Source organism: Arabidopsis lyrata, assembly GCF_000004255.2.
Source record: "Arabidopsis lyrata subsp. lyrata unplaced genomic scaffold ARALYscaffold_4, whole genome shotgun sequence".
NCBI lineage: Eukaryota > Viridiplantae > Streptophyta > Magnoliopsida > Brassicales > Brassicaceae > Arabidopsis > Arabidopsis lyrata.
The window spans coordinates 23,015,651-23,042,232 of record NW_003302552.1 but is presented as its reverse complement, the minus strand read 5'-3'; the positions used below and the strand labels follow the sequence as shown (position 1 = coordinate 23,042,232).

Below are 26,582 nucleotides of genomic sequence, written 5' to 3'. Positions count from 1 at the left end.
CTCCTCCCCACTTTCATTAGATGATGTCCAACCGCTCCTCTGTCGTGTCTTACTCTCTCTCTCTCCAGATGAATTTATCATTAACTCAATCAAATAGTATAGACTCTATGTAAATAGTATACTATTTCTATATAGCAATCATCTACTATTTGCAGATATTGATTCTGCTTTTTTGATATTTAGAGAATATAAGTTAGTGATTCTCAAATTGGTTGCCTCTTCTCATTATCCAACAATCTGGCGTTGAAGAAAATAGTAGATGATGATGATGAAGCTAATAGAGCTAAAGTTGTCACCACATCCACGACCACCACCACCACAATGCTGTGTTGTTGTTACTATCACCACTGTCGCAACAACCACCACTATGCCGTCACCATCATCATCACCTCCACCACCACCAACCCGCCACAATCCCACCACCACGGCACCACCACAACCAGGCCGTCACCATCACCTCCACAACCACCACCACCATCTCCGCTAAAACAACCACTGGACAATTAGAAGTCAGTTGTTAGAGAATTTCTTTGTTTTAAATGTTGCCACGTTACACTGCATACCAAAGCGCTCACGCGCGCGTCCGTTTCTTCTAACAAAAGAGAAAGAGTGAATGGACTTTTCATCTCCCTCTTACGTTACTTGTTTAATTCTCTACATTATAGTGCTATATATTTAATAACTTTATCCAAAAGTGTTAGTTTTGCAATTCACCCTAGGAAAAGCTCAAAAAAGAAAAGAAAAAAAGAAGAAGCTGAACTTTATCGACAACTTGAATATCATGGAGTATGTCCGCCTCCCCCAACCGTCATATTGGTGACCTCATCCTATCTTTTTGTAAGGAACCAAACATTGAAAACTATATGTTAATTATCATAATTAAATAACAAAATTCAATTTGAAAAACTAAAAATAGTGTTATAATTAAACTTAATTCCTTGGATAAAGCTTTAACATTTTTTTTTTGGGTTATATGTTGTAAGTTTCTTTCTAATAAGTCACAATCTTTACTTCCTTTTATAATTATAATGATATTAAATTAAATATATAATAAAGCATATGTTACTTTTAAAGAAAACTATTTTTGGATTAAATTTCACTTTTACTGTATTTAATATGTAATCTCAACATTTATAAAAGATTATCGTCAAACAAGTTTATATCATAAATGTTATATATTTATGGTGTGACCATTTAAATCTAATTAATCTATATATGGTGTATGTAGTATATATGACTAAATGACCGTATTTGCATAAGTGAAAATGGTGCATCGTCCAAGATTCTTAGAAAAATTGTTAGTCAAATCATTCTTTTAATCAAAATTTTAGATGTAAGTTTGAGTCGTGAATTTACATCTAAAATTGTAGATTTAAGTGAAGTGGTGGTATTGTTGCCATGATTTAGAAAATTTCTCAGCCAAACTATTCTTTTTACCTCAGACATGCAGTATGGAATTCTAAGCTAGTTCGTGGATCTCCATAAATTTAAAGATAATTTATCTTTATATATATACAAATCCTAAAACATACATACATACATATATACATATGACCATTTATGTACAGAAATCTCTAAATATGTAAAGGATGTCCGCAGCTTTGCCTTTTGTTTTATGGATAACTCGATTTCACATTAATTCTTTCGCTCAATTTCACAAAGGTTATATCGTTTTCACTAGCCCTTTCTCTAGACTTTCTTGATGAATCTATATTTCTTCTATGTGAAATCTAAATACTATTTTCGTGTTATATTGACGTTTAATTTTAAAATTTGTTATGTATAATTATTTTCATGAATATCTATTAGATGTAATAGATTTAGGTTAAAACTAAAATCCGAATGGCTGAGATTGTTTCCTAAAATGAGATGATTGTTTTTATTTATTACCATGATTTGTTTGTACTAAGCTTCCTTTCCCCCTTTGCAATACATAAAATATATTCATAAATATTCCTAATTTTATTATTGCATTTGAGTTTATGATTTTCTTTGGTGGAAGATCTATAGGTATCTATATCTATATTATTTTACTCTTTTCTTCATCTCCATATAGTATATTATATATGCATGTATATATATATATATATATACACCCCTATATGTATAGTTCAATCCTAGATAAAATATATAGAAATGGATCTTGAGAATCAATTTTTTTTTTTTTTTTTTCAAAAGGGTATCGACTTGCTCCGAGGAAGAAGAAGTGAGAATAAGAAAAGTGTTTTTTAGGGTTTATCATTCTCCTTGACTTTACAAAACGTGAAATGTAAGGCACTTTGATCGTTGTTTTTTTGTTGCTTTTTTATATGTATCGCTTCCTACAATAAGTTAACAATATGCTTCCTCGTAGAATTGCATAAACATTTGTTGAAGCTCATGGTCCGTGATTCACATGACTATTGGTCATATATAGTCCAACATATTTAGGGAAATGAATCTGAGCTTTTTTTAGTGGCTTCCTTTGCAACAGCTTCTCTCTTCGCAGACTGATCAAGACAGAAATCTGTTCTTCTGAAAACGATAGCCGCTCTAGGTAATCTTGCCATTTTTGACGAGTCTTGATCTTTAGAATCAAAGTTATAAAGGATGAAGAGATAATGAATTTGATTTTTTGCTTTTTGTGGATCTACAAATTTACTGAAGTGATGGTGAAAGTTACAAAGCTTGTGGCTTCACGTCCAATTGTGGTCTTTTGCGTCCTGGTAATTTTTTTTTTCTGTTGAATTATACGATGATTCTACATGTCTACTCATCTCGTTTTTGTTTTTTAGATGATATAATTATTTTATGTATATATCATCCATTAGATGTTATAAATATAGGCATTTTTGGTGGTTGTTTTTGGGTGCATAACGATCTCGGAGTGGCGAACAACAACGGATAACGTAGCCAAAGACGTCGCTTCATTTACCAAAGATCTCCGGACAAGTATAGTTTCCGAGATTGAAAACATCGGAAAATTCACATATCCCAAGACAAACTTATCTACAATCGGCTTAGCGAGAGTTATAGATTCTTATCTCACCAACAACGACATTGGTTTCGCAGAGATTCAAACACAGGTTGTTAAAAGTAATTTACATCAATTCTTTTTTTTTAATCACTATCTTAGGATTAATTTGAGTTATAATATTAACTATAATTTTATGTTGTTGTTGTTGTTCTTCAGATTGCACCATTGTTGTTTGAAGCTTATTCAACGATCCCTCAAGTCTCACAAGTTTCCTACATTAGTAGGGACGGTCTCTTCTTTTCTTACATTGCAGAATCAAACACAAGTGTCGCTGTTTTTGCCAATTCGTCGTCAAATTCAAGTGGTGGAGACTACACTTGGTACACTCAAAACATTGATCAATTAACCGGTCGTCTCAACGGGAACGCAACGAAATCTCAGCCGTTAGATTTAACCCATACAGATTGGTTCCAAGCAGCACAAAGTAATAATTACACTACCACCTTTCTAGGAACGAGTTTGGGAGAAAAAGATAACGAGACTCTGATTCAGAGCGTGGTTAGCTTGTACAACAAGAAAGGTCTTGTTTCGCTAGGGTTTCCGGTTAAGACTTTAACCGATGTTTTGAACAGTTTGAATCTACACGGCGAAGAGCTTTACATGTGGACAAAGGACGGGACGGTGCTTGTTCGTGAAGGTTCACTGAATGCTTCTTTCTTCATCTCCAATGGCTCGATATGCTTTGGTAGAGATTCTAAATCCGTCTGGTCTCAATGCATCTCTGAAAATTGCAGTACCATTGGCTACAAGGTGGAGATCAAAAGATCAACATATCAAGCTTTTTGCTCTGTTCTTGAAGTTTCGGGTGTTCCTCTGGTAAATACTGAAACTTTTTTCACTTTGATGTAAAAATGCATCGATTTGTTTCTCAGCTTCTTCCAATGGTCTTTTTGTTTTTTTTTACCAGAGATACACACTCATGTTTCCCAACGAAGGAGGAGCAACACGAATCAAGCACCAAGCGGATAAGGCAATGTATCAACTTATTGTGGTTGTGATATTTCTTGGCTTGGGTTGGCCTGTATGGTTTGTGTGGTTTATGATGCAAGCAACAAGGAGAGAGATGCGTATGCGTGCAATGCTGATAAACCAAATGGAAGCAACACAACAGGCTGAGCGAAAGAGCATGAACAAGAGTCAAGCATTTGCAAATGCTAGCCACGATATTAGAGGTGCCCTTGCAGCGATGAAAGGTCTGATAGATATATGTCGTGATGAAGTTAAACCTGGCTCCGACATAGACACCACTCTCAAGCAAGTGAATGCTTGCTCCAAGGATTTGGTTGGTAAGACTCTGATTCTTTAGCTTTCTCTTATGCGTTTTCTTCACTGTCTCTCTAACAGATTTGTCTTCCTCATGTTGTTAAAATAACAGTTCTGCTCAACTCTGTTTTGGACATGAGCAAAATCGAAAGCGGGAAGATGCAGTTAGTGGAAGAAGATTTCAACTTGTCAAAACTTCTTGAAGACGTTACCGATTTTTACCATCCCGTTGCGATGAAGAAAGGGGTGGATGTAGTTTTGGATTCACACGATGGCTCAATTTTCAAATTCTCGAATGTGAGAGGGGATAGTGGCAAACTGAAGCAGATTCTCAACAATCTTGTCAGCAATGCTGTCAAATTCACAGTCGACGGGCACATTTTGATCAGAGCTTGGGCTCAGAGGCCAGGTTCCAAAAGCTCTGTGATCCTTGCATCAGACCCTCAAGGTGTGTCCAAGTTTTTAAAGAGTATGTTATGCAAGAATAAAGACCAGTCATCAAACTACGAAGCAGAAATTTCGAATTCCATAAGAAACAATGCCAACACGATGGAGTTTGTGTTTGAAGTGGATGATACAGGTAAAGGGATACCTATGGAGATGCGTAAATCGGTGTTTGAAAACTATGTTCAAGTAAGAGAAACAGCTCAAGGACAACAAGGGACTGGTTTAGGGCTTGGGATTGTGCAGTCTTTGGTAAGCTACTAAACTGAAAATGTTGATTCTCTTAACAAGTGAATGGCAATGCATCTAAATGGTTTTCGTTTCTGATCAATTATTATAGGTACGATTAATGGGAGGGGAGATAAGAATCACAGACAAGGCCATGGGGGAGAAAGGAACATGTTTCCAATTCAATGTTTTATTGACAACATTAGAGTCTCCTCCAGTGAGTGACATGAAAGTGAGACCAGATATTCAAGCAGGAGGCGATTACATATCCACGCCAGACCTCGGGCTAACTATAAACACTTCACTGGGAGGTAGCATGAATATACGCAACCTGAGTCCTAGATTCAACAATTGTCTCAGCTCAAGTCCGAAGCAAGAATGTTCTAGAGTGGTTCTCCTATTGAAAAATGAAGAACGTAGGAGAGTTACCGAGAAATACATAAAGAATCTTGGGATTAAAGTTACAATGGTGGAGAAATGGGAGCATTTGAGTTATGCCTTGGAGAGACTTTTTGGATTTTCACCTCAGAGTTCCATGGGAAGAGCAGAGAGTAGTTTGTCATGTCCAAGCTCAAGAGAGTTACCTTTGATTGGCATGGATGGTATTGATTCAAGAAGCCAACTTCCTAAAAGGAGAAGCACCAGTTTCTCTGCAGTTGTCCTTCTGGTGATTGATGCAAAAACTGGACCACTTCTTGAGCTTTACGATATTGTCAAACAGTTTCGTAAAGGCTTGCCCCATGGAATAACCTGTAAAGTTGTTTGGCTTAACGAATCGAGCACTCGTGTAAGTGAGAGAGGGGACATTAGTTGTTCGAGGCCCTTGCACGGATCACGTCTTATGGAAGTCTTGAAGATGTTGCCTGAATTTGGAGGAACTGTGCTAAAAGAAACACCTACTGAGCTGCAAAGGGAATCACTGCTGAGACATTCTTTTGTTGCAGAGAGATCACCAAAACATAAATTCCAAGAAGAAGGACCATGCTCAATGTTTAACAAAAAGTTAGGTAAGACGATAATGGCACCAACAGCTTCAGAGAGCGAGACTAGGATCAAGTCAGTGAGTAGTGGTCGAAAGCCTATTGGAAACGCAGAGGACGAGGAAGGAACTTCCAAGCCGAGTGACGATGAATTCTTAAGAGGAAAGAGAGTTCTTGTGGTCGATGATAACTTTTTAACACGTAAAGTTGCAACAGGAAAGCTGAAGAAGATGGGAGTTTCCGAGGTCTTACAATGCGACAGTGGAAAAGAAGCTTTGAGATTAGTCACTGAAGGGCTTACACAAAAAGAAGAACAATGTTCAGTAAATAAGCTTCCGTTTGACTACATATTCATGGACTGCCAAGTAAGTTTAATTGACTAACCTTCCATAACACAAAAACAAATAGTTTACTCCTAATAAGTTTTAATGTTATGCACAGATGCCAGAAATGGATGGATATGAAGCAACTAGAGAGATTAGGAAAGTGGAGAAAAGTTATGGGGTGCGTATACCAGTTATAGCGGTATCTGGTCATGATCCTGGTTCAAGAGAAGCAAGAGAAACCGTTCAAGCTGGGATGGACGCCTTCTTAGATAAAAGCTTGAATCAACTTGCAAACGTCATTAGAGAAATCGAGAGCAAGACGACTACTCTGCACTAGTATTGTATAAGTTGACAGTATGCAGCATTTTGCTAGTACCATGTTATAGCAGTTTACTTCTCAGTTTATTCTAAGCTTCCCGTTGTTTTTGAGAAGAATATGCCACTTCAGACACAAAACAGATGAACTAGTCTAAAGTCCCAAAAGATGTTCAGCCAAAGGAAACAAAACATTGCATCTTTTATGGGTAACGACACTGCATTGAGCTTAGATGTTTAGAAGATTAACAGAAAAAACTGATTCATTTTTAACTATGAGCAGAAGAAAGCGTCAATAACCTCAAAGACTTTGATTGATTTTCACATCCAAATGTTAAACTTGAATAATAATAAAGGACAAAACTTTCCCACCACAAAACAATTATGTGAAGTGAATACCAGACTTGTTGAACAAGGAGAGAAGATACAAAAACTCTTGTTGTGATAGCTTTGAAGATCTCTTCTCCTCGAAACCACCTTCCTTCAACACATTCATAACTTTTTCCTTGAATTCTGATGTTTCTCCTCCGTCTCCTTCTCCGTCATCCATCTCCATATCATCGTCATCCATTTCGTTGTCATCATCTTCCATTCCCATGCTCTGGTCACCAAGATCCATGGAGGTGTTCAAAGCAGCATCTCCATTGTTCTGCAAAGAAGCTAGTACAGCCTGAAGAGTCTTGTAGTTCTTCTCGAGCATGGAAAGAACAGACTTTTGCTTGAAAATTGATCCCAAGGTTTTGTTCTTTCTGATGAAACAGACTCTTAAGAAGCCATCCCACTCCTTCTTGTTAACCTGAGGGCCAGGCCTCCTAGGTTCGATGCGGACAACCGAAGAATCGACCTTTGGGGGTGGGCGGAAATTGTTCTTGCCGACTTTGAGGAGGTGGGAGACTCTGGCATAAAGCTGAGTGTTGACAGAGAGACGGCAGTAGAGATTGTCACCAGGCTGGGCAACGAGTCTCATGGCGAATTCCCTCTGGTACATGATGACAGCGCATCTGAAGCTTGTTGGATGGAAGAGAAGTTTGAATGTGAGAGGAGATGATATCTGATAGGGAATGTTAGCCACACATATGTCAAACCGGGGAAGCTCGGTCTTGAGCACATCACCTTGAATTACCTTAAAAGAGACAAAGGAGAACAATCAGCATATGTGTATGTATGTGCCAGTAACCAATATATTCCAAACATGAATCATCAAAATGAGTAGCTAGATAGGATGCTGGAATTCAAGTTCTCAAATTTAGAATCCAGTATATATCTCAACAGATATACTTCTTAAGCTTAGAAAAATGAACAAAATCAATAACAATCTCAAAAAAAGCAGTAGAGTACCTTCAAGCGGTTAGAGTAGGGAGTTCCTTGAAAACGGCGCTGAAGCTCGAGAACCATACGAGAATCGAGTTCGACGGCGATAACTTCTTTGCCAGCTTCTAGAAGCTTCTTGGTCAAGTTTCCAGTACCGGGACCGATCTCGAGAATCACATCGGTACTCTTAATCCCAGCTTTCTGAACGATCGAATCCACAAGCAGAGGGTTCTTAAGGATATGTTGCCCTTTCGATTTGTGGAACGATATTCCTCCTTGGTAATGGTTCGACGGTGCTCGATTCGAAGCCTTGGGCTTCTCCTTCCTCATCTTGCCTCCCGCCATTCTTGCTCACTTTGCTTCTCTCGAAACCCTCTAACAGACGACGGCGGCAGAAGATATGATGATTAGGGTTTTTCTTCTTACTTTCTTCCACCCGCGTTTTCTATTTATTTAACCTACTACGTATTCTGTTATTATTTTTATTCTTTTTTGGTCCGGTTTCATTTTTTTTTTCTTTTTAAATATTTCTACTCAAAATAACGTTTTCAATTTCACATGCTTTTCTAAACGAAAGTATAATGTTAATATTAGTAGTTAACTAAAAGAAAAACAAAGTTTAGTTGCAAATGAATAATAATAATCTTTTTGTAATAAAATTAGACTTATGATGTCATTCTTGTGACAAAAGAGTGAAATTTCTGTTACAGACATGTTAGTCTTGTGGTACTAAAACTATACATGAAACATTGAAACCTGTGTCGGGTGACTACAAACAAAACCGACTTCTTTTGTAGAGTGAAAACTTTTAAATTTTCCTTTCTTCGCTATATAATTAAAAAAAAAAACACTGCCGCAGCCTACAAGATACATATTCAGCAAAGGACCAAAAGAAGCATATACCAGTCTTATCCTCAGATCAGCTTTCTTAACGTTTTTGTCAATTTCTCTCGGAGTCGCTTCATCTTCGAAAGCATATGTGCGTTTCTAGCGAAATACAACTCCGCATTTGAGAGCATTGCATCCACGTCGTGTTTAAACGATTCAATACTTCTGTAGTACTGATTCTCTAGTCTCTGGTGAATCAGCTCAGGGTATAAAGGAACCGGGAACCTGCCATTTTAACCAGAGTTACACAATGCATGAGTCATTACTGCCACATAAGAGAATCCACCAGTTTGATCATATGAGTTACTTAAATAAGCACCCACTCAACTATCGTTTCTGATTTCCAAGTATACCAGATGGGTTTCCTTTTTTGAACAAATCCAGATGGGAATATTCTTAAGTTTATAGGACTAGGGAGGTTTTGAAACAATCAACTGCAGAGAGCTACGTGTTGTGAAGTACCGTACCTATTGCAGAAATCCATCTTTTGAGCAGCTTCGTTTAGCTTTTGGATCCCATAACTATCCTGAAGAATATATAACAAAAGCAAATAACAGTTACGAGAGGATAACAGAAAGATGAGAAATGATAGTTTCGGGAGACAAGACAAACCTGATGCTTGCTGATTGATTTTACTAGTCCAGCAAATAATGAAAGCAGTTTCTCTCTTCTATTTTCTTCGATGGTAGATTTTTCCCAGGGAAACTGGGGATTGTCAAACTCCCACGGGCTGTGAAGACTTGTGTCCCCTGTTTCATAGTCAACTCTGTATCTTTCCCATGGACTCTCTGGGAAGTCAGTGGATTTTACTTGTGAAGACTCAATCCTACCTGCCCACCAAGCCCCGCCTTCACCGGATGCATTTCTCCACCATACACGGCACTCATCACCAATTTCCCAGTTTGTTTGAATTGCAGCGTCGTATCGAGTCTTCTCCACAATAAAATCAGGAAAATTAATGAGATCAGGAAGTGTCAATTGAAACTCTTTGCGGGAGGCATGTGATGAAGAAGAATCCAGAACCCTGAGGGTCATTTTGCAGCAGCTTTCCCCAGAACCAGGATATGTATCGTAGTTAAGTTTCTCGACTTTGCAAATCTCTACAGCTCCTAGGTTTCGGGGAAGGTACCTTGACCGGTCCCTGTCATTTAATTCTCTAGTTTCAAGGAACTCTTGATGACCCTGAAAACGACAGTCAAGGAAAGTTTATTAACTCCACATTTGGCAAATTAATACATGGAAGTGAACAACGAATTACCAGCCAAAAGGACCTACCTGCTTGAAGTAAATAACTTCATCTCCTAGCTGGGGTATATAACGGCAGCCTTCCTCGTGTTCTGACAACAATAACCATGAGATTTTTCTTGAGACACTATTCAACCTTATCCCAGTATGCAGACTTGGTTTGCTGGTGCTTGCAGATCTAGACCGGGACCCAGCTTTTGAGGTAGAAGGCCATTCTTCAAGTGATGCACCATCATACTCGCTTGTGGAAGCCATCCCTTGATTCTTTATTTTATCTACAGACCCAGAGCCCAACCTTATGCGTAATGCGCTATTTCTTGTACTAGTTTCACTTCTTACGGATCTTTTCCTACGTCTCACATCAGCTGTAGATTCTCCAAACTCAAAGTCATGTGCAGAAGAATCTCTAACACTATCTATCACAGGTTCAGAATCCATAATCGGATTCACAGAAGAGGGAGCTATGGATGCAAATCCATCTCTACCATCTGCCAAATCATCTGCTACCTCATCAGGTTCTAGTTTTAGAGGACTGTTGGGATGCCGAAGCTTTAATCTCAGTCGTCGAACTTTCTTTGGAAGAATCTCATCAGCTTCCATAGAAGTATCTATATCACAATGTCTTGACTGACCAGACAAGGGTTCAACTCTCGACAGATCTTCATCCCTGCAAGAGAATACGATGAATTAGATATTGTGGAAATTTAATACAAACAAAACGTTCCCATTATAGTCTGATTTCCCATACCCATTAAATGGTTGGGCTTCTTCTACGTTCTCAGGCACAGTTAATTCGTTAGGTTCACAAACAGGAATCTCGTCCCTCCACTTGCACATATTCTGGTCTTGATCTGAAGATTTTATCAACTGATTATCGGCCTTTTCTCTCTGTGGCGTATTCATAGAGTAGGGAATATTCTGACACCATGAATCGCCTTTTGCATCTACAGAACCTGACCCGGGTTCTCTGGAGTATATACCAATCACTCTGTGATTCTCCTCCAAAGATTTAAAAGATAATTGCTCCAAATCAGCCTGATTTATTACATCTCCCTTGCTTTCCACAGACTCAGCTGCCTTCTTAACAGAGATCTTTACAATCAATCTTTTCTTCTGTTTGTCATTTGAAAGAGATTCCAGCATATGAGATGGGTTGTCCAACTGTCGCGAAGTGGGTATGCTTCTATCAGATTCACTGTTGGATGAATCATTATCATCATCAACTTCATCCGAAGAGCTTCCAGAAATTTTAGAAAGCAAGGATCGAGCATTTTGAGCCGCTGCTCTTTGTGGCCGTGATGCTTTGACATCAGAATATTTTCTTTTTGAAGCCTTCACAACAATTCTCCGGTTCTTACTTTTCTTAAGTCCAGATTTCGAGCTATCATTCTCATCCAAAATCCTCTTATCACGTCTTCCAGATGAAGTAGAGACCTCAGCCTGAGAAAACGGGAGTTAGTTAATAGATAATGACAAACAAAATCGCATGAGTTGAGCAAAACATACCCTAGGATGTTTTCTTCTTCTTTTCCAATGATAGTTATTTTCGTGAATATTTTCAACTTCACTGTCCTCGGAACTGCACTCAAGTTCATTTGACGAGTCGGAATATGGGCTTGCCCTAGCTCCATCAGAGGAAACTTCAGCATTATACTCCGAATCATTGTCGTCACTCAGAACTTCGTGTTCTGGTTCCCAGTACATAGCATCTATAAACTCAGGCAATGGCTCGATCAATCTATCCAGATCAGCCAAAGGAGGCATTATATAATCTTGACCTAAACTGAAATCAGGGCCAACAGAAAACTTTATCGAGGAAGGACGCCATTCAACTCCTAGTGCACCAAGTCTGCGTTGCTGAAACATTGTCTGGTCAGGTTCTGGATACGGAATCATACCTGAAAATTTAAAATAAAACACCAGGAAATGTTTCCTGAATAACCAACATCTTGCATAACTAAAATAAAGATGAGCTTTTGGAAACAAACTTGAATCACAAAGGAGATCCTGAAGGTTCCTCCGATGAGGAAGAAGCTGCGTCTCCTGCACCATGAAAATTATAAAGCTTAAAATTAATTTAACAATATAGCAGGTGCAAAGATATAAAAAGTATGCACAGTTTGGTGAGGTCTATTAAAAAGAACGCAACAGAAATTAGAAAGAAAACAGAAGAAACAAGTATTTGAAACACACCTGATCAAGAACATGTCCATTGGTATCTCGAATAAGAGGACGATAATCACCAAGGAAGAACTAAACAAAAGAAAGCAAGACAAAGGGTCAGAAAGCAATAGAGACTTCAGCCATATACCAGAAAATGATCATGCGTTTGAGATGTAAAATCCACCATACCTGGTCGTATTTTGCATTCTTTTGAGACTCTCCTTGTCCTGTGTTTAGAAAATATATCTGGCCAACGTCATCTGAAAGCACGATAGATGTCCCATCTCTACACAGTGCCAGGGAAATAGTATCATAAAAAATTGATTCCATAGCTTTCATGTGACTAAATAACTGCTTTAGAAGCAGATGTCTTACTGAAAGAAATATTAAATTGTATACCCAACTGGATATGATTAACATGACTGTTTCTTCTAGTTTCAGACTCAATAGTCATGTGCATGTTTAACTGGAGTTAGGTCATTTGCAAAACACAAAACAGAAAAATATAGAGTATCTTGTCCTGGAAATTTCATTGGTTACTTACTGTGAAAACTTTCCATCAACCAACTTAAATCTCCCGATTTCGTATACTTTGATTGGTATACCCTCCCATATCTAGAAAAAAAATCTAAGGATGTAAGTACAACTATTGATAAGATCCAAGGATTATTCCTATCCAGAAAAATGAAACTCACATCCCAGATGATTGTTTTCCCATCATAGCCAGCGCTCATAGCAATCCGAGGATTGAAAGGATGGACATCCAAGACATAGGACTACAAAGAGAAGATGAGTGAAACAGATCATTTATATCAATATTAGTATCTCCCAAAAGAAAGTCGGGGATGAACAACAAAACTTGAAGATAGATGCAATATACAATGAACTATGAAGCACACAATTCTCAAAAAAAAAGGGAAAGAAATAAGGCCCAACTAAATGATGGAGTAGAAATTTTAGAGGATTGTTACCGATTCACTGTGACCAGTTAAACAATGCACTAAGCTACCATCAGCAGCATTCCAAACACAAATCCTGCAATCTGAATATACACCGACAGTTTAAGGGAAACAGAAGAGAGTAGTACGTTCATGTACTTTACTATCCATGGTTGGAACACAGTGAGACTGAGAGATATTCATCAAAATGATAATCTATGCATCATAAGATTTCCTCTAAGATTAAGTATTTACCCATGATAGCGGCAAGTACGAAACGATTATCCAAGCTCCATATAATCATATTAACACCCCGTGGTGTTGGAAGAAACCTTTGACGTGGGCCTCCTCGAGGAGGTTGTGGAGGAAGTGGAGGAGGTGGAACCTTGAGATGATATCCTTTCATCCAGCGTCCAGATTTCCCCTGGAAATATAAAATCGAGGGAAATGATGATAGAATCGGATATTTGCTGTCAATAACTTGCAAAGCACCATTGCATTCTGTGGTTGATTAACTACTTACATGGAATTTACGTGATCTTGGAGTCCATATAATTGCACTACCATCGCGAGAGCAGGTTACTATGTTGTCATGACAAAACCTAGTAATCAAAAGTATTAATCCTTAACTAAGAATAAAAGGAAGATAGAGGAATGACGATAAGTCTAACACTTAAAACGTGAAACAAACCAGGAATTCTTAAACTTTGGGTAGCTATCTTCCTTCAGAGTATCAGCTGTTGAAGATTTTGGAGCCACTGCACAACCACTAAAACAAAATATAAAATACCCTTTTAGATATCTATTCATGTTCTCCAACCAACAAAATGCACAATCTAAGAGAGGCACCATGTTCACCGGAAAATACCTAAATTGCACATAGTTGACATCATTCTCATGGCCACGTAGAACATCCAGCTCATGAGTCGGCTGTTCAGCATTATCCAAGTTAGGTTTTGAGGCACTCCAAACCTGCAAGATTATGGAAACACTGACAATCAAGACTAACAAGCAAACCAAAACCAAATAACATATCCCACAGTTTCTGCATAATTAGAGGAGGATAACTAAAGTTGAAAGTTTAACACAGACCCTTGCATTGCTGTCAGAGCTACCCGTGACGAAAATGGTTCCATTGGCATTGTATGCACAACATAATATTTGATGACTCTGAGATGCATTGCTTGTGGATGCCGTGTTGGAAGATGTAAAAGTGCTTTTGCCTAAGAGATAAACTTCCAATGAGCTCTATAACCAAACATATTTTAACATTGAACAAAATATGATGATGTACCACTTCTTACCAGTGCTAGCATCTGAAGGACTTGGAACATAGATTCGTGGGAGCCACTGAGAATACCTAGCATCCCAGATACGACAGGTTCCATCATCTGATGACCTACATAGATTATAAAAAACAACAAATAACTGATTACCAATCCAGACGCAGTATAAAACATCCCAAGTTCCCAACTAAAGATCCAGGGGTCTTGAATAGAGCGAAACGAACTAGTTAAAATAGAAAACATATTGAACAGAACTCACGATAAAAGTTGGTAAACAGACGCCTGTCTGGGACTGAATGCAATTGCGGTAACAGCTCCAGTGTGGCCCCGCAATACAGAAATTGGCATTCCATCAGGCAACCGCCACTGTCATAAGAATCAACACTATCTAACTGACAAATAAATAAAAACAAGTAAGACATTAAAGACTAGAATTGTATTCTTACCACTCGAATCACAAAATCGTTTGAAGCTGACGCCACCAAAGCATTATTTGAACTAACAGCCAAGTCTGTAATGTCACCCTACAGGAAACATGCATAGGCGAGGCTAATTTTAATAGAATAGTCGACAACCTATGTCTTACAAATATGGAAAAACAATAGCTCACTTCATGTCCGCGGCAGCTAGCCAAGCAAAGCGCAGTTTCCATTGACCAAATTTTGACAAGCCGGTCATCGGAACCAGTGATAACATATCTTCCAGAACGATCAAATATAGCTGTGCAACAAAAGTATAAATAACCATACAGTTACTATTCTACCCAACAAAAACATCCTGTGACAATGAAAAGTTCTCCTATGATGGACATACTACATTACAACTTCCAGATACTCTAATCAGAAGATGTAAACAGACTGGTATAAATTCCAAGGTTGCACATGTAACAAAACAAAGTATAGAATTCCCACAAACCAGAGAATCAAGACAAAGGACGTATTGTGAAGATCATACCGCAGTAGACAGCATTACGATGTCCTCTGAGCTTCTTTATATTTTGCATCTTTTGAACCATTGTTGATGGTTTTGCAATAGCATGACATGCTGAAAGAATGGACGGAGCACGGTGGTGTTTTCTGAAACCTCCTCCAATTTCTCTGAGACTTAGGCCACGCACTTGATCGGCATGCATATGCGGCCAGCGTAAGTATGACGCAACATGCTTAGCTTTCTGAGAGACTATATTTTTACCTTAACAGAGAAAAAAACAAAATTAACGATTCAGAATCAACTTAATCAAAGACCTAGGGTAAGAACTAGAGAGGTTAGAGAGACTTTCCAAGTTAAAGCATCCCTGGACTTAACCTCTCCTATATGAGCTACTTCACCAGAATTCCCAATACAAGTCATGATACCAAGTAAAGATTACCAAAGCCAGAAAAACAAATTTCTAAAATGCACAGCCCTAGAGCCACTATCAGGTTCTATGCATATATGGGATTTTTTCAAGTCCCAGATATAAAGGAAAATGTTGCAGAGCGATCCATTCTAGAAACAATGTGCGGTCGAAATTAAATCAAATGAATAGCATGCAAAAGTTAAAAGAAAAAACATATCCTGATTTCCAAACATCAATTCATGGAAAAGCTTTTGAAATTCAGGCATGACAAAGTAGATGAATAGGAATTATACGTACGATCGACAAGTGAAAAGGTGCCAGATCCCAATAGTGTTGGAACATCAGCAGCATTAGGACCATTTCCTTCAACTCTCATGTGTGAAGGGAAAGACGGGTTTAAAATTAGTTGTTTGAGAAGCTTCACCAAGTGATCCTTTTCGATATGAGGATACCTGTAAGTAAAAGAAACATGATGACAGAAGTCATGAAAGGAAAAAAAAACTTGGGCACAATTACGGAGGTGGGAACCCTCAAATAAAATAATGAACAAGACACATGTTGAGAGACAAGTAACAGAACATTTCAATAAGCATCCATAGTAACTCGACAACGGAAGAGTGGAGTAAGCAAAAAAAAAGAAAGAAAAGAAACAGTACCTCTCTATCAAATTATCATAACTCAAGGGGAGGGAGATGCCATCATCGTCAGCACGCCCACTACAAGTGCCACTTCTTGACCACCAGGAATGATATCTACGGGGCAAAAGGCCTTTTTCCAAAATTTCGTCTCTCAAGTGGCCAAAGGTTCGTTCACAGGGGCCAGTAGAAAGAAAATGTAAAATGAGGAAATAGACTTCTCTAAGGTCCATATCTACATCAGTTAGCGAAGAATGGCTCTCATGTGGCGCAAGAGGAACATTTCCTTGAACCAGGTTTGCCAAATTCGAAGTTTCCAAAAAAGGAGTAGATTTGTGTATCCAGTCCATGATAAGGCAGCGTGTGGAAGAGAAGCACTCGTCAACAAAATGCCACTGCGAAAGTGAAAGATAGTCTCCTCAATTAAAGCATGGAATATAATGACTCAGTTTTAGAGTAGCAACGACAAGATAAACACAGATGACATATAATTTTTTTTTTGAAAGTAGAAATATTGAACACCAAGACATATCATATGAAATAGAATCGCCCACTTACTTAATAAGAAACTAGGGTTCTCTTTTTAAAATTGGAATCTGAGGTAATTTTATCTGTTTTTCCTACACAGTAGAGGATCATCTGTATTGAAATCGAACCTTACACTGCACCAGAAAGAGAGCTTCCCCTAACTAAGCGACTGAAAGGAATCCACAAAACATCACAAGGAATAAACATCACAAGGAATTGGATCGTAAAAAAGCATTGAGACGCAATCTTAAATGCGATTTCAAACGAGTAATTCCCGAATCAAAAACCCCTAAGATCCAATTACATGGAAAACACACACATCATACATAAAAATGAAAATCAAGTAAAACTCGCAAATTAGGCAGCTAGAAAGACAAGGGAATAAAGAGCAAACCTCGAAGAAGCTAGGGTTTAGTTAGGTCAACAAAGATACAGCTCACTTGATGGGTGGCTAGAGAAAGGAATCTCGATTCAACGATCTTCGAAGGACGAAACCAGAGAGACGGAGCAGAGAATTCGAAGGATTCTTAGGTCACGAAAACGAGAGAAGAAGAGTAACCAACGTTACATTCTGCGAATTGTGTGCGCTCCTGGTCCTGGTACGACATCGCCAGGAAGAACGAAACAACAAGACCAGTGACTCTCTTTTTTTTTTTTTTTTTTTTTTTTACCGCTGTGATATTTTTCTGGAAAATTTGGAAAATACAAATTTGAGAAAAGAAAACAACAATACGGAGAGTTTTTAATAAGCAGGGAAAAAAGGAAACTCCGTTACGTATGTACAAGACAGATATACCCCTTACTTGTTATTGCACCTTCTTTAAACCGCCTGAGAATTGTAAGGGTATAAATGACGTTTTGTTATTAATAATCATTTTTTTACCTTCAGACTTTTAACTGGTGATACCGTACCGATGCATTTTTCTTGTTAAAATCTACTTTTCTGAACCGCCAAAAATTATATATGTGAACGAATTCAAAATTGCAAAATAACACAGAAGATCAAACAAGCACACTCATGTTATTTCATTTTTTTTATAAATCAATTTAATGCAAAAAGATAAACGATTTTGAATCCTTTCACTTTTTTTTCTCACTGGTGTTTTTTGTTACAAGAAAATAAAATTGTATATATTTCAGTTTTTTTTTTTTTTGAGTTCACTTTTATTTATTTTTTGGGTCAAATTAGTTCACATCTATACTAGTATAATCGCAGCACTTTTTGTGACGGGTGGGTAAAAAAGCTTTCGGGTATATCGGATATCCGACCCATTTTAAAATTTCCTTCACAAAAAATTTGTTGGGTCGGGTTATATTTAACCCAACTCATACACCGGATATTCCATATTTAATAATTTAGATTTTTAGAAGATTTGATTAAGATTTATAATTATGATTCTCCTATCATCTTTGTTTGATTTGTTTTTAACTGTTTTGAATCATCATATAATACATAAAGTAAAAAAAAAATCAATTTTTTTTCTGCATATACTGTGATTCGAAATTTTAAAAATGGACATATATTATCCAATTGACGAAAATGTGTGTTCAACGTTCTACATCGATTAAAATATTTAGACAATGATTCAGAATCATATCATAAATAAGAACATTAATAAAATAAATGAGTTTTTTGGCGGGATGGGTTTGGCGGGACGGGTTTTTGAATCAACAATAATAAAAAAATTAAAATATCATTAATCCGCCGCTTCAATACGGATTTAATCCTTATTTTTTTTAATACAAATCACAGGACGGGTTAAGAAATTACGGAACGGGTTATATTTCGGAAATGATTTATATGGCGGACGAATTTGAATCAATATTTATATACCGCTTTAATACTGATTAAATCCTCAGTTTATTAATAATTATCTCGTGGACTCGTGGTATACCGTTACTTAATAACAATTGTAAACTATAATATAAATAAATATTTTATAAGGAGATACAATTTATAAAATATTTTTATACTAACTTTAATATTAAATCATCCCGCGGTATACCGCAGGTTAAAATCTAGTGGGTAGTAATTTCCTTAATATATTTACTGTTTCTCATCAGTCATCACCATGAGGCTTGCCATAAACTGGTTCTATTCTATATGTCAAATTTGCACATCGGCCCATGCTTATACTGCATCAACATAATTTCTTTAGGAAAAGAATTACATGCTGCGCTTGTTTGTTGTTGTTGTTACCCATCTTGTTGAAACTAGATTAATCCCCATATCAGCTCTTTTACAATCGATCAAAACTGTCTAATCATTTCATCTTTCCCTCGACTCCACATCATTTTGACACATACCTCTCCACATCCACACAAAAAAAGGAACATATGCGAGTGCAAATACAAGAGGCCTAAGATCATCACAGCCGGCCTCATCAAAACATAGTTGAGATTATTATCAATTTCACAAGCTGCAAATGTAATCGAACAAAACAAATTATGAAACATATGTTGTGTATTGTACTATTCATATTCATATTCATTTATCACATTACAATCATCAACCAAACCAAAAACACAAACACAACAACAAGGACAAGAAGAACAAACATCGATCTGACGACCATACCTAAACTTTCATAATTCGAACATCAAAAACAAATTTTTTTTTTAATTATCATAAGTACGACACTCATCAGTCTCAGGATTATCACTGCAATACTCTTCCAAAGGATCGGAGCCACCAGCTTTCTTCTTGTCCCTAGCATGACTCGCCGCCGCACTCAGCTCCTCCACCTCGTCCCACGCCGCCACACACTCGCCGCTCACCGGATCATCGGCGCATGTCTCTTTCGCTTCTTGTATACTCTTCTCCACCTTATCCGATATCCCTCCTTCCGATGTCGCCTTAACCACAACCATCCGCTTCATCGAACCGAATTTCCACGGGTAATTCAGCCGGACCGGACCGGATACACGAGCCACCGGTCGAACGACCACTCGTGGAGTAGCGACGTTGAGACCAGCTGCAGCTATGGTTGTCATCGTTGGAGGATTTTGATGGAGGAGGAGAGATTTTTTTGATGGAAAGAGATGAAGAAGATAAATATACTCGTTCACGTTATTAAACTCTGTGAACACAATCCTCTTATCTTCTAAGAACCAACCATATTCTGCCGCGTGTATTTAGATTTTTTCACAAAAAGTATTCCGTCATAGTTTCTGTTCATTTTCTTTTCTGTAATTTTCATAGACATAAACTACTCATAAAAATTAGCATAATTATTTTTGAGTATTTCATTTTGTTGAGAAAAACTAGGATCGGACCCGCGGTCCACCGCGGGAGAATATTGATTATACATACGTTGATTTTAATATTGTGCATGTTTTTAATAGAACGAATCGTATAGTGTACTTATAAATATTCCTAATAACAAATTGTAAAGAAAATATGAAATTGTTTATAATTAAACCAATCATATTAATTATGATTTACAAAATGAAATTTTGTGTTTTAGAATTCAAAAATTAGACGAATCATGAGAATTAAAGCAGTCAAAATAGGTCCAAAACCGCGGGTCGAACCCAAATCATCTCACTATTAAGCAGATTGGGAAAATATATTAAACCTGCAAATAAGCGGGCCATATGGATTGATTCGCAGTGGGTCATCGGTTTTCATCCGCGGGTTGGCGGATCAACCCGCATGATAGTATTTATTGATAAAAATATAATTTATTCAACATGTGGTAGTTTGAAAAACTTTTAATAAATGAAATTATAATATTTATAAATATAATGATATATAAGATTATAATCTCTAAATTTTTTCTAAGTACAATCAAATTTTATTTGATTTCCACAAACATTTGATTTTAGTTCGATTTTTCATTATTAATTCGAATTTATATTCCAAAAAAATTTCAAAGATCCGATTTCAGAATTTCGGGTCAATTTTCTGATTTTGACATGACCCATTTACATTTGTACTTCTCTAGAGATGGAGGACGACTGACTTATAATGGGCCATATTCTAGGAAATAAGCGCTAGTTGGGCCATAGATAAGGCCCACATAACCAGTGACCACTGCCGCCGATAATTTCCCGAGTTTTGTTTCGTGGTTAAAAAATACCCACAGTAGTCGTATTGTTTTAGTGAACCGTCGAATAGAAAAAGGCAGGGAATCATTCGTGATAGCACTTTAAAAAGGTTAAAAAAGTCAAGTATTAAAAAAAGATGATGCGCTTTCACAAAGCTTGTCATCGTTTCTCTCTTTCACCTCTCTGCCATTTATCTCCACCGTCTCCGTCGCCGGCTGCTTCTCTCCTTCTACTTCCCAAGCTTTCCGGATTCTCTACGTTGTGTACACGCCGTTGCGCAAGAGTTCGCCGATTCTCCGATAACCCATTGACCACTGTCATGTCTTCACGTGCTGCTGCTAGGCTTCGTTGTCTCGCATCTGTCTGTCCTGGAGGTGCTGAAGACGGTGGTGGAACCTCTAATGGCTCAGTATCAGCCTCTGCTACTGCAACTGAAGATGATGGTAATACATCCTTTTTAGCCGATTCAATTGACGCCACTCAGATTTTGTAGGATTCAGTTGAAATCTGAGAAATCGTTTTTGATTATTTGTCTGTGTTTGAACTATGTAGAATTGGCTTTAGGCACTGGATATCGTCTGCCTCCACCTGAGATCAGAGATATTGTAGATGCTCCACCAGTCCCGGCATTGTCATTTTCACCACATAGGGATAAGATATTGTTTCTCAAGCGGAGAGCATTGCCTCCCCTCGCTGATTTAGCTAGACCAGAGGAAAAGCTTGCTGGTGTTCGAATTGATGGACACTGCAATACCAGAAGCAGGATGTCTTTCTATACTGGTTTAGGAATCCATCAGTTATTGCCTGATGGTACATTGAGTCCAGAGAAGGAGATCACTGGCATTCCAGATGGTGGTAAGATTAACTTTGTTACATGGTCTAATGACGGTAAGCATCTGGCGTTCAGCATCCGGGTCGATGAGAACGGAAATAGTAGTAAGCCAGTAGTATGGGTAGCTGATGTTGAGACTGGACTAGCTAGACCATTGTTTAAGTCGCAAGATATTTATCTGAATGCGATTTTTGAGAGTTTTGTTTGGATTGATAATTCCACTTTGTTGGTGAGCACAATCCCTTCATCTCGTGGAGACCCACCAAAGAAACCTTTGGTGCCATCTGGTCCCAAAACTCTGTCAAACGAGACGAAGACTGTTGTCCAAGTTAGAACATTCCAAGATTTGCTTAAGGATGAGTATGATGCTGATTTATTTGACTACTACGCCACATCACAGTTAGTATTGGCTTCTTTGGATGGCACAGTGAAGGAAGTAGGGGTTCCTGCAGTGTATACATCGTTAGACCCTTCGACAGACCATAAATACTTGTTAGTGTCATCACTTCACAGGCCATATTCCTTCATTGTACCTTGTGGTAGATTACCAAAGAAGGTGGAAGTATGGACAACTGATGGTAGATTTGTAAGACAGCTATGTGACTTGCCCTTAGCTGAAGATATCCCCATTGCCTCCAATAGTGTGCGGAAAGGAATGCGTTCAATAAACTGGCGAGCAGACAAGCCTTCAACCATCTACTGGTAAATATTTGAGATTCAATGTGATTCACATGTAGTACACGTTCCAAAATGGGATTTGGAAGTAATCAATTTGCAACTCTTCTGAGATATGTAGGGCAGAAACACAAGATGGAGGTGATGCCAAAATCGAAGTTTCACCGCGTGATATTGTTTATATGCAGTCTGCGGAACCATTGGCAGGAGAAGAACCAGAAGTGTTACACAAGCTCGATCTTCGTTATGGGTAAAAACTAAAAACACAGCAGATATTGCAGATTACTTATGCCATCTTATCAACAAACTGACTAACTTCATCAAAGCCTTCTATGTCCTAACATTGATCCGATTTCAATTCTGCAGAGGGATTTCTTGGTGTGATGATACGTTAGCTCTAGTTTATGAATCATGGTATAAAACACGACGAACAAGGACGTGGGTTATCTCTCCTGGATCTAATGATGTCAGTCCACGCATCTTGTTTGATAGATCATCGGAAGATGTGTACTCAGACCCTGGCTCAACCATGCTGAGGAGAACCGCTGCTGGAACATATGTGATAGCAAAGATAAAGAAGGAAAATGATGAAGGCACTTATGTATTACTGAACGGAAGTGGGGCTACACCACAAGGGAATGTGCCCTTCCTTGACTTGTTTGACATGTAAGCCCAACCTGACAATGACTTCTCTTTCTTGCGCTTTTCCTTTTGTTTTTATTGCCATTACGCGGTAACAAACTGAATGTTCTGTACAAAATTTTCTAGAAATACAGGCAACAAAGAACGAATCTGGGAGAGCGACAAGGAAAAGTATTTCGAGACAGTTGTTGCTTTGATGTCTGACCAGAAAGAAGGGGATTTAAAAATGGAGGAGCTGAAAATTCTGACATCAAAGGAGTCTAAAACAGAAAACACCCAATATTCTCTCCAACTTTGGCCTGATAGGAAAGTGCAACAGATTACAAACTTTCCTCATCCGTATCCGCAGTTGGCTTCGCTACAGAAAGAGATGATCAGGTATCAACGGAAAGACGGGGTTCAACTTACTGCAACACTATACCTACCACCAGGCTATGATCCATCAAAAGACGGTCCTCTTCCTTGTCTGTTTTGGTCTTATCCTGGTGAATTCAAGAGCAAAGATGCTGCTGGTCAAGTCCGTGGCTCTCCAAATGAATTTGCAGGCATTGGTTCAACTTCTGCCCTTCTTTGGCTTGCTAGAAGGTATCTAACATTTTCCAATACTATGCTTGTTAGCATTGGTATTGTTTCTTGTTGTTTCAGTGTGCTGGAGTCTATTTCATTGAGCTTGTTGATCGAGTGTTAGCTTATACCATCTGGATTTTTCTGCACTGTGCAGGTTTGCTATATTATCTGGACCTACTATACCTATAATTGGTGAAGGTGATGAAGAGGCTAATGATAGGTACAGTGATATTTACTTTCGTAAAGCTGGTTACGAAAACATGGAAACCAGTGATATCTTCTTGGTTAAAGGTTTCCTGTAAGCATAAGCAAACTAATTAAGTGGGAACCTATGACATCAAACCACTTAAGTTTCAGATCTGAGATGTGCTTGAGCTTGACAGATTCTAATGTGAACAACTGAAACAACATTCTCAGGTATGTAGAGCAACTGGTTGCAAGTGCTGAGGCTGCTGTAGAGGAAGTCGTCAGGCGTGGAGTAAGCATTGCTTTATCCTAAATCCATCATCTCGATAGTGTATTAAACCACAACAGTTTTGAAACTTACTATTGTTTTGTCCTTTTTTTCAAGGTGGCTCATCCAAGCAAAATTGCAGTTGGGGGACACTCCTATGGAGCTTTTATGACTGCAAATCTTCTTGCTCATGCTCCTCATCTTTTCTCCTGCGGAATAGCCCGATCTGGCGCTTACAACAGAACACTCACGCCCTTTGGTTTCCAGGTGCCATGACCAATTGTCTTTCTCGTCTCATTCTCTGCATTTAGATAGTTATTGATCTATCCTTTTGGTTATTCTTTAACTATGCCTGGAAATTTTCAGAACGAGGACCGAACTCTGTGGGAAGCCACTAACGTCTATGTAGAGATGAGCCCATTCATGTCTGCTAATAAAATCAAGAAGCCAATCTTGCTTATTCATGGTGAAGAAGACAATAACCCAGGAACTCTAACAATGCAGGTTATAACTTCATAGAAATTACTTGAAAGGATTGGTTCACAGCTATATTTCACTGGATTGGTTCTCTCTAACTATATTCATTTCACTTACTTTGTGTAACAGTCAGACCGATTCTTCAATGCACTAAAAGGCCACGGCGCCCTTTGCCGTCTTGTTGTTCTTCCACACGAGAGCCACGGGTACTCAGCACGGGAAAGCATTATGCACGTTCTCTGGGAAACTGACCGTTGGCTTCAAAAATACTGCGTTCCAAACACAGCAGATGCAGATACAAATCCTGACCAGTTCAAAGAAGGCTCAGATTCTTCAGACAAAGTAGCCACTGGCACAGGTGGTGGTAATCCGGAGTTTGGTGAGCACGAAGTTCACTCCAAGCTCAGGAGATCACTTCTCTGGTAAACTCCCTCACCATTCCCGAACAGAAAACAAAACCACAAGATTTCTCACATTTGATTAGCTGATTCAATTTGTGGACTTGCTGGTTATGCTTTTTTCCAGAGTTCCCAAAGGTGCTTCACTAGCCACATGCAGCATTCGAGTGCACTAGCAGAACAAGAAAAGGCAGATGCAACACAAACTATTTTTTCATAGAACACTCGATTCATAATAATATGAAAAAAGGTTATTGAATTACTGGAAACGCTCTTTCAAGTGCAATACTTGCATCAATATTCACCTTTTGTAATTTCTCAGACCGTGAAACAAAACAAGAGAGATTGTGTCTGAATGAACATCACATTTGAATTAAACTTTGTTTATACCTGACAAATCCCATTCTCAGATTTGTTTGTTTATTTTTTAAGAAACCCAACCAAAAATAAAAACAAACAGAAATGGAAATAAAACAGAGTCTTGAGGAACCAGGTTTTGAGCGGCTTAATTACTCTTCAGCAGCTACAACACTGATCTCACCTCTCTCAAGCAAGTCATAGAAAGTTCTGGTTTTCCTCTGTTCGTTCCAATGGTGCATCTTCCAAAGACCACCAGCAGCTAAACCGAGTGCCAAACCGATAACTAACTCCTTGACAACGCTAGGCCCTTTCAATGTCGCATGTGCAACCTTGTGTCCTGCCATCTCTTCTTTCTTCTTCTCAACCTATCAAAATATAACAGCATAACCCCAAAGATCAAACATATTGCCCTACCTACATTCTTCACTAGACAAAAGCTAGAAATGTAACTAACAACCAACTCGAAAAACTGGATCAAGTTTGGATCAAGCATAACCACAAGTCAGAAATGTATTGATACTACAAAATCAACTATATATATACAAACATGAACCTGTTTCGTTGTAAAGAATAACCCCAGAAATCAAACATGAATCTTCCTCCCTTGAGGCAATTAGTGATTTGTATGACTGGGAGATAAAAAAACTTACAATTCAATTAAATCGCAATCTCCATCCTAATCTATAACTTTGACAATCCTTCAGACGAAAAAAAAAAAATCAGCCTAATATCCAGAATCCGCATAACGAAAGTTTAAAAATCTTCCCTCGAACGAAAATGATAAACTTTCATTACTACAAAACCATATAGCTTCAAAAAAATTCCCACGAGGAACTCTGGATCTCGATCCCTTAGATCGACGCAATAAGAAGAAGAGGAACCGATGCGAATCGGTTAAATCAGAATCACTCTTTAATTTACATCTAGAAGACGAATCGACAAAAACTATAAAATCTAGAAATCAAAAGAAAAAGAGAGACAGATGAATTTGGGGGATTTACCAAGTCGGAGTGTGGAGGTAGACGACGACCGGAGCGAATGAAGACGATGATGATTCAGGAGTGTGTGATTAAAATGAGAGATTAATCAATTTTTATAGTCTCCTCTCATCATGGATCATATATTTTCTCATCCAACCTATTGGGCTAACATCTATGCTCGGCCCGTTACCTTTTTCTTTCGAAGAGTTTTTTTTGTTTTTGTTTTTATTATACTGTCTTTG

The 26,582-nt window shown here is 38.1% G+C and overlaps 6 protein-coding genes across 10 annotated transcripts; 2 read left to right on the top strand and 4 right to left on the bottom strand.

Moving 5' to 3' along the window:
• The first annotated feature begins 422 nt into the window (after positions 1–422).
• LOC9316369 (histidine kinase CKI1) lies at positions 423–6,713 on the top strand. Of its 3 annotated transcripts, none has more exons than XM_021028766.1 (10): positions 423–1,333; positions 2,179–2,269; positions 2,474–2,536; positions 2,647–2,705; positions 2,826–3,065; positions 3,173–3,832; positions 3,924–4,302; positions 4,392–4,975; positions 5,064–6,296; positions 6,373–6,713. In XM_021028766.1, the coding sequence occupies exons 4-10, from the start codon at positions 2,649–2,651 to the stop codon at positions 6,592–6,594; spliced, it is 3,375 nt and encodes a 1,124-aa protein (XP_020884425.1). In that variant the 5' UTR covers positions 423–1,333; positions 2,179–2,269; positions 2,474–2,536; positions 2,647–2,648; the 3' UTR covers positions 6,595–6,713. The 3 variants fall into 3 exon arrangements, with proteins under 3 accessions (XP_020884425.1, XP_020884426.1, XP_020884427.1); XM_021028767.1 differs by having other exon boundaries at positions 2,456–2,536; XM_021028768.1 differs by lacking the exons at positions 423–1,333; positions 2,179–2,269; positions 2,474–2,536 and having other exon boundaries at positions 2,610–2,705.
• A 145-nt stretch (positions 6,714–6,858) lies between these two features.
• On the bottom strand, positions 6,859–8,426 carry LOC9316368 (ribosomal RNA small subunit methyltransferase). Its single transcript, XM_002880255.2, has 2 exons — positions 7,911–8,426; positions 6,859–7,695 (listed from the first exon to the last, which is right to left on the bottom strand). The coding sequence occupies exons 1-2, from the start codon at positions 8,226–8,228 to the stop codon at positions 6,955–6,957; spliced, it is 1,059 nt and encodes a 352-aa protein (XP_002880301.1). The 5' UTR covers positions 8,229–8,426; the 3' UTR covers positions 6,859–6,954.
• A 91-nt stretch (positions 8,427–8,517) lies between these two features.
• Positions 8,518–17,617, bottom strand: LOC9316367 (PH-interacting protein). 3 transcript variants are annotated; one of them, XM_021028764.1, is made up of 26 exons: positions 17,300–17,574; positions 16,936–17,074; positions 16,399–16,772; positions 16,040–16,194; positions 15,358–15,594; positions 15,014–15,123; positions 14,850–14,927; positions 14,663–14,769; positions 14,422–14,516; positions 14,210–14,340; positions 13,986–14,089; positions 13,809–13,886; positions 13,641–13,719; positions 13,373–13,541; positions 13,151–13,221; positions 12,875–12,955; positions 12,724–12,794; positions 12,369–12,465; positions 12,210–12,269; positions 12,005–12,059; positions 11,523–11,914; positions 10,765–11,456; positions 10,047–10,683; positions 9,384–9,953; positions 9,239–9,297; positions 8,518–8,996 (listed from the first exon to the last, which is right to left on the bottom strand). In XM_021028764.1, the coding sequence occupies exons 3-26, from the start codon at positions 16,725–16,727 to the stop codon at positions 8,798–8,800; spliced, it is 4,656 nt and encodes a 1,551-aa protein (XP_020884423.1). In that variant the 5' UTR covers positions 16,728–16,772; positions 16,936–17,074; positions 17,300–17,574; the 3' UTR covers positions 8,518–8,797. The 3 variants fall into 3 exon arrangements, with proteins under 3 accessions (XP_020884423.1, XP_020884422.1, XP_020884424.1); XM_021028763.1 differs by lacking the exon at positions 16,936–17,074 and having other exon boundaries at positions 17,300–17,617; XM_021028765.1 differs by lacking the exon at positions 16,936–17,074 and having other exon boundaries at positions 15,358–15,582; positions 17,300–17,617.
• Positions 17,618–19,351: 1,734 nt separating this feature from the next.
• LOC9318185 (calvin cycle protein CP12-1, chloroplastic) lies at positions 19,352–20,054 on the bottom strand. The gene has a single exon (XM_002880253.2). The coding sequence runs from the start codon at positions 19,897–19,899 to the stop codon at positions 19,525–19,527; it is 375 nt and encodes a 124-aa protein (XP_002880299.1). The 5' UTR covers positions 19,900–20,054; the 3' UTR covers positions 19,352–19,524.
• Positions 20,055–20,984: 930 nt separating this feature from the next.
• LOC9316366 (probable glutamyl endopeptidase, chloroplastic) lies at positions 20,985–25,378 on the top strand. The gene is made up of 11 exons (XM_002882072.2): positions 20,985–21,398; positions 21,508–22,489; positions 22,584–22,712; positions 22,829–23,128; positions 23,231–23,689; positions 23,826–23,891; positions 24,089–24,149; positions 24,243–24,392; positions 24,492–24,629; positions 24,732–25,024; positions 25,128–25,378. Coding segments are annotated over exons 1-11 (2,886 nt in total). The 5' UTR covers positions 20,985–21,091; the 3' UTR covers positions 25,129–25,378.
• Positions 25,264–26,466, bottom strand: LOC9318184 (probable cytochrome c oxidase subunit 5C-1). Its single transcript, XM_021027420.1, has 2 exons — positions 26,362–26,466; positions 25,264–25,725 (listed from the first exon to the last, which is right to left on the bottom strand). Exon 2 carries the CDS (start codon positions 25,702–25,704, stop codon positions 25,510–25,512), a length of 195 nt encoding a protein of 64 aa, XP_020883079.1. The 5' UTR covers positions 25,705–25,725; positions 26,362–26,466; the 3' UTR covers positions 25,264–25,509.
• Positions 26,467–26,582: the final 116 nt, after the last annotated feature.

Excerpts from the sequence above, each read along its gene's own strand:
- LOC9316368 (XM_002880255.2), bottom strand. The coding sequence starts at position 8,228 with ATGGCGGGAGGCAAGATGAGGAAGGAGAAGCCCAAGGCTTCGAATCGA. Across the intron at positions 7,696-7,910 it reads CCTACTCTAACCGCTTGAAG|GTAATTCAAGGTGATGTGCT; the intron begins GTACTCTACTGC and ends GTCTCTTTTAAG.
- LOC9316369 (XM_021028766.1), top strand. The coding sequence starts at position 2,649 with ATGGTGAAAGTTACAAAGCTTGTGGCTTCACGTCCAATTGTGGTCTTT. Across the intron at positions 2,706-2,825 it reads TTGTGGTCTTTTGCGTCCTG|GCATTTTTGGTGGTTGTTTT; the intron begins GTAATTTTTTTT and ends TTATAAATATAG. Across the intron at positions 6,297-6,372 it reads ACATATTCATGGACTGCCAA|ATGCCAGAAATGGATGGATA; the intron begins GTAAGTTTAATT and ends TGTTATGCACAG.
- LOC9318185 (XM_002880253.2), bottom strand. The coding sequence starts at position 19,899 with ATGACAACCATAGCTGCAGCTGGTCTCAACGTCGCTACTCCACGAGTG.
- LOC9318184 (XM_021027420.1), bottom strand. The coding sequence starts at position 25,704 with ATGGCAGGACACAAGGTTGCACATGCGACATTGAAAGGGCCTAGCGTT.
- LOC9316366 (XM_002882072.2), top strand. The coding sequence starts at position 21,092 with ATGATGCGCTTTCACAAAGCTTGTCATCGTTTCTCTCTTTCACCTCTC. Across the intron at positions 23,129-23,230 it reads TTCCTTGACTTGTTTGACAT|AAATACAGGCAACAAAGAAC; the intron begins GTAAGCCCAACC and ends AAAATTTTCTAG. Across the intron at positions 23,892-24,088 it reads GATGAAGAGGCTAATGATAG|GTATGTAGAGCAACTGGTTG; the intron begins GTACAGTGATAT and ends CAACATTCTCAG.
- LOC9316367 (XM_021028763.1), bottom strand. The coding sequence starts at position 16,727 with ATGGACTGGATACACAAATCTACTCCTTTTTTGGAAACTTCGAATTTG. Across the intron at positions 14,770-14,849 it reads ACGATTTTGTGATTCGAGTG|TGGCGGTTGCCTGATGGAAT; the intron begins GTAAGAATACAA and ends TTCTTATGACAG. Across the intron at positions 13,887-13,985 it reads GTCAACTATGTGCAATTTAG|TGGTTGTGCAGTGGCTCCAA; the intron begins GTATTTTCCGGT and ends ATTTTGTTTTAG.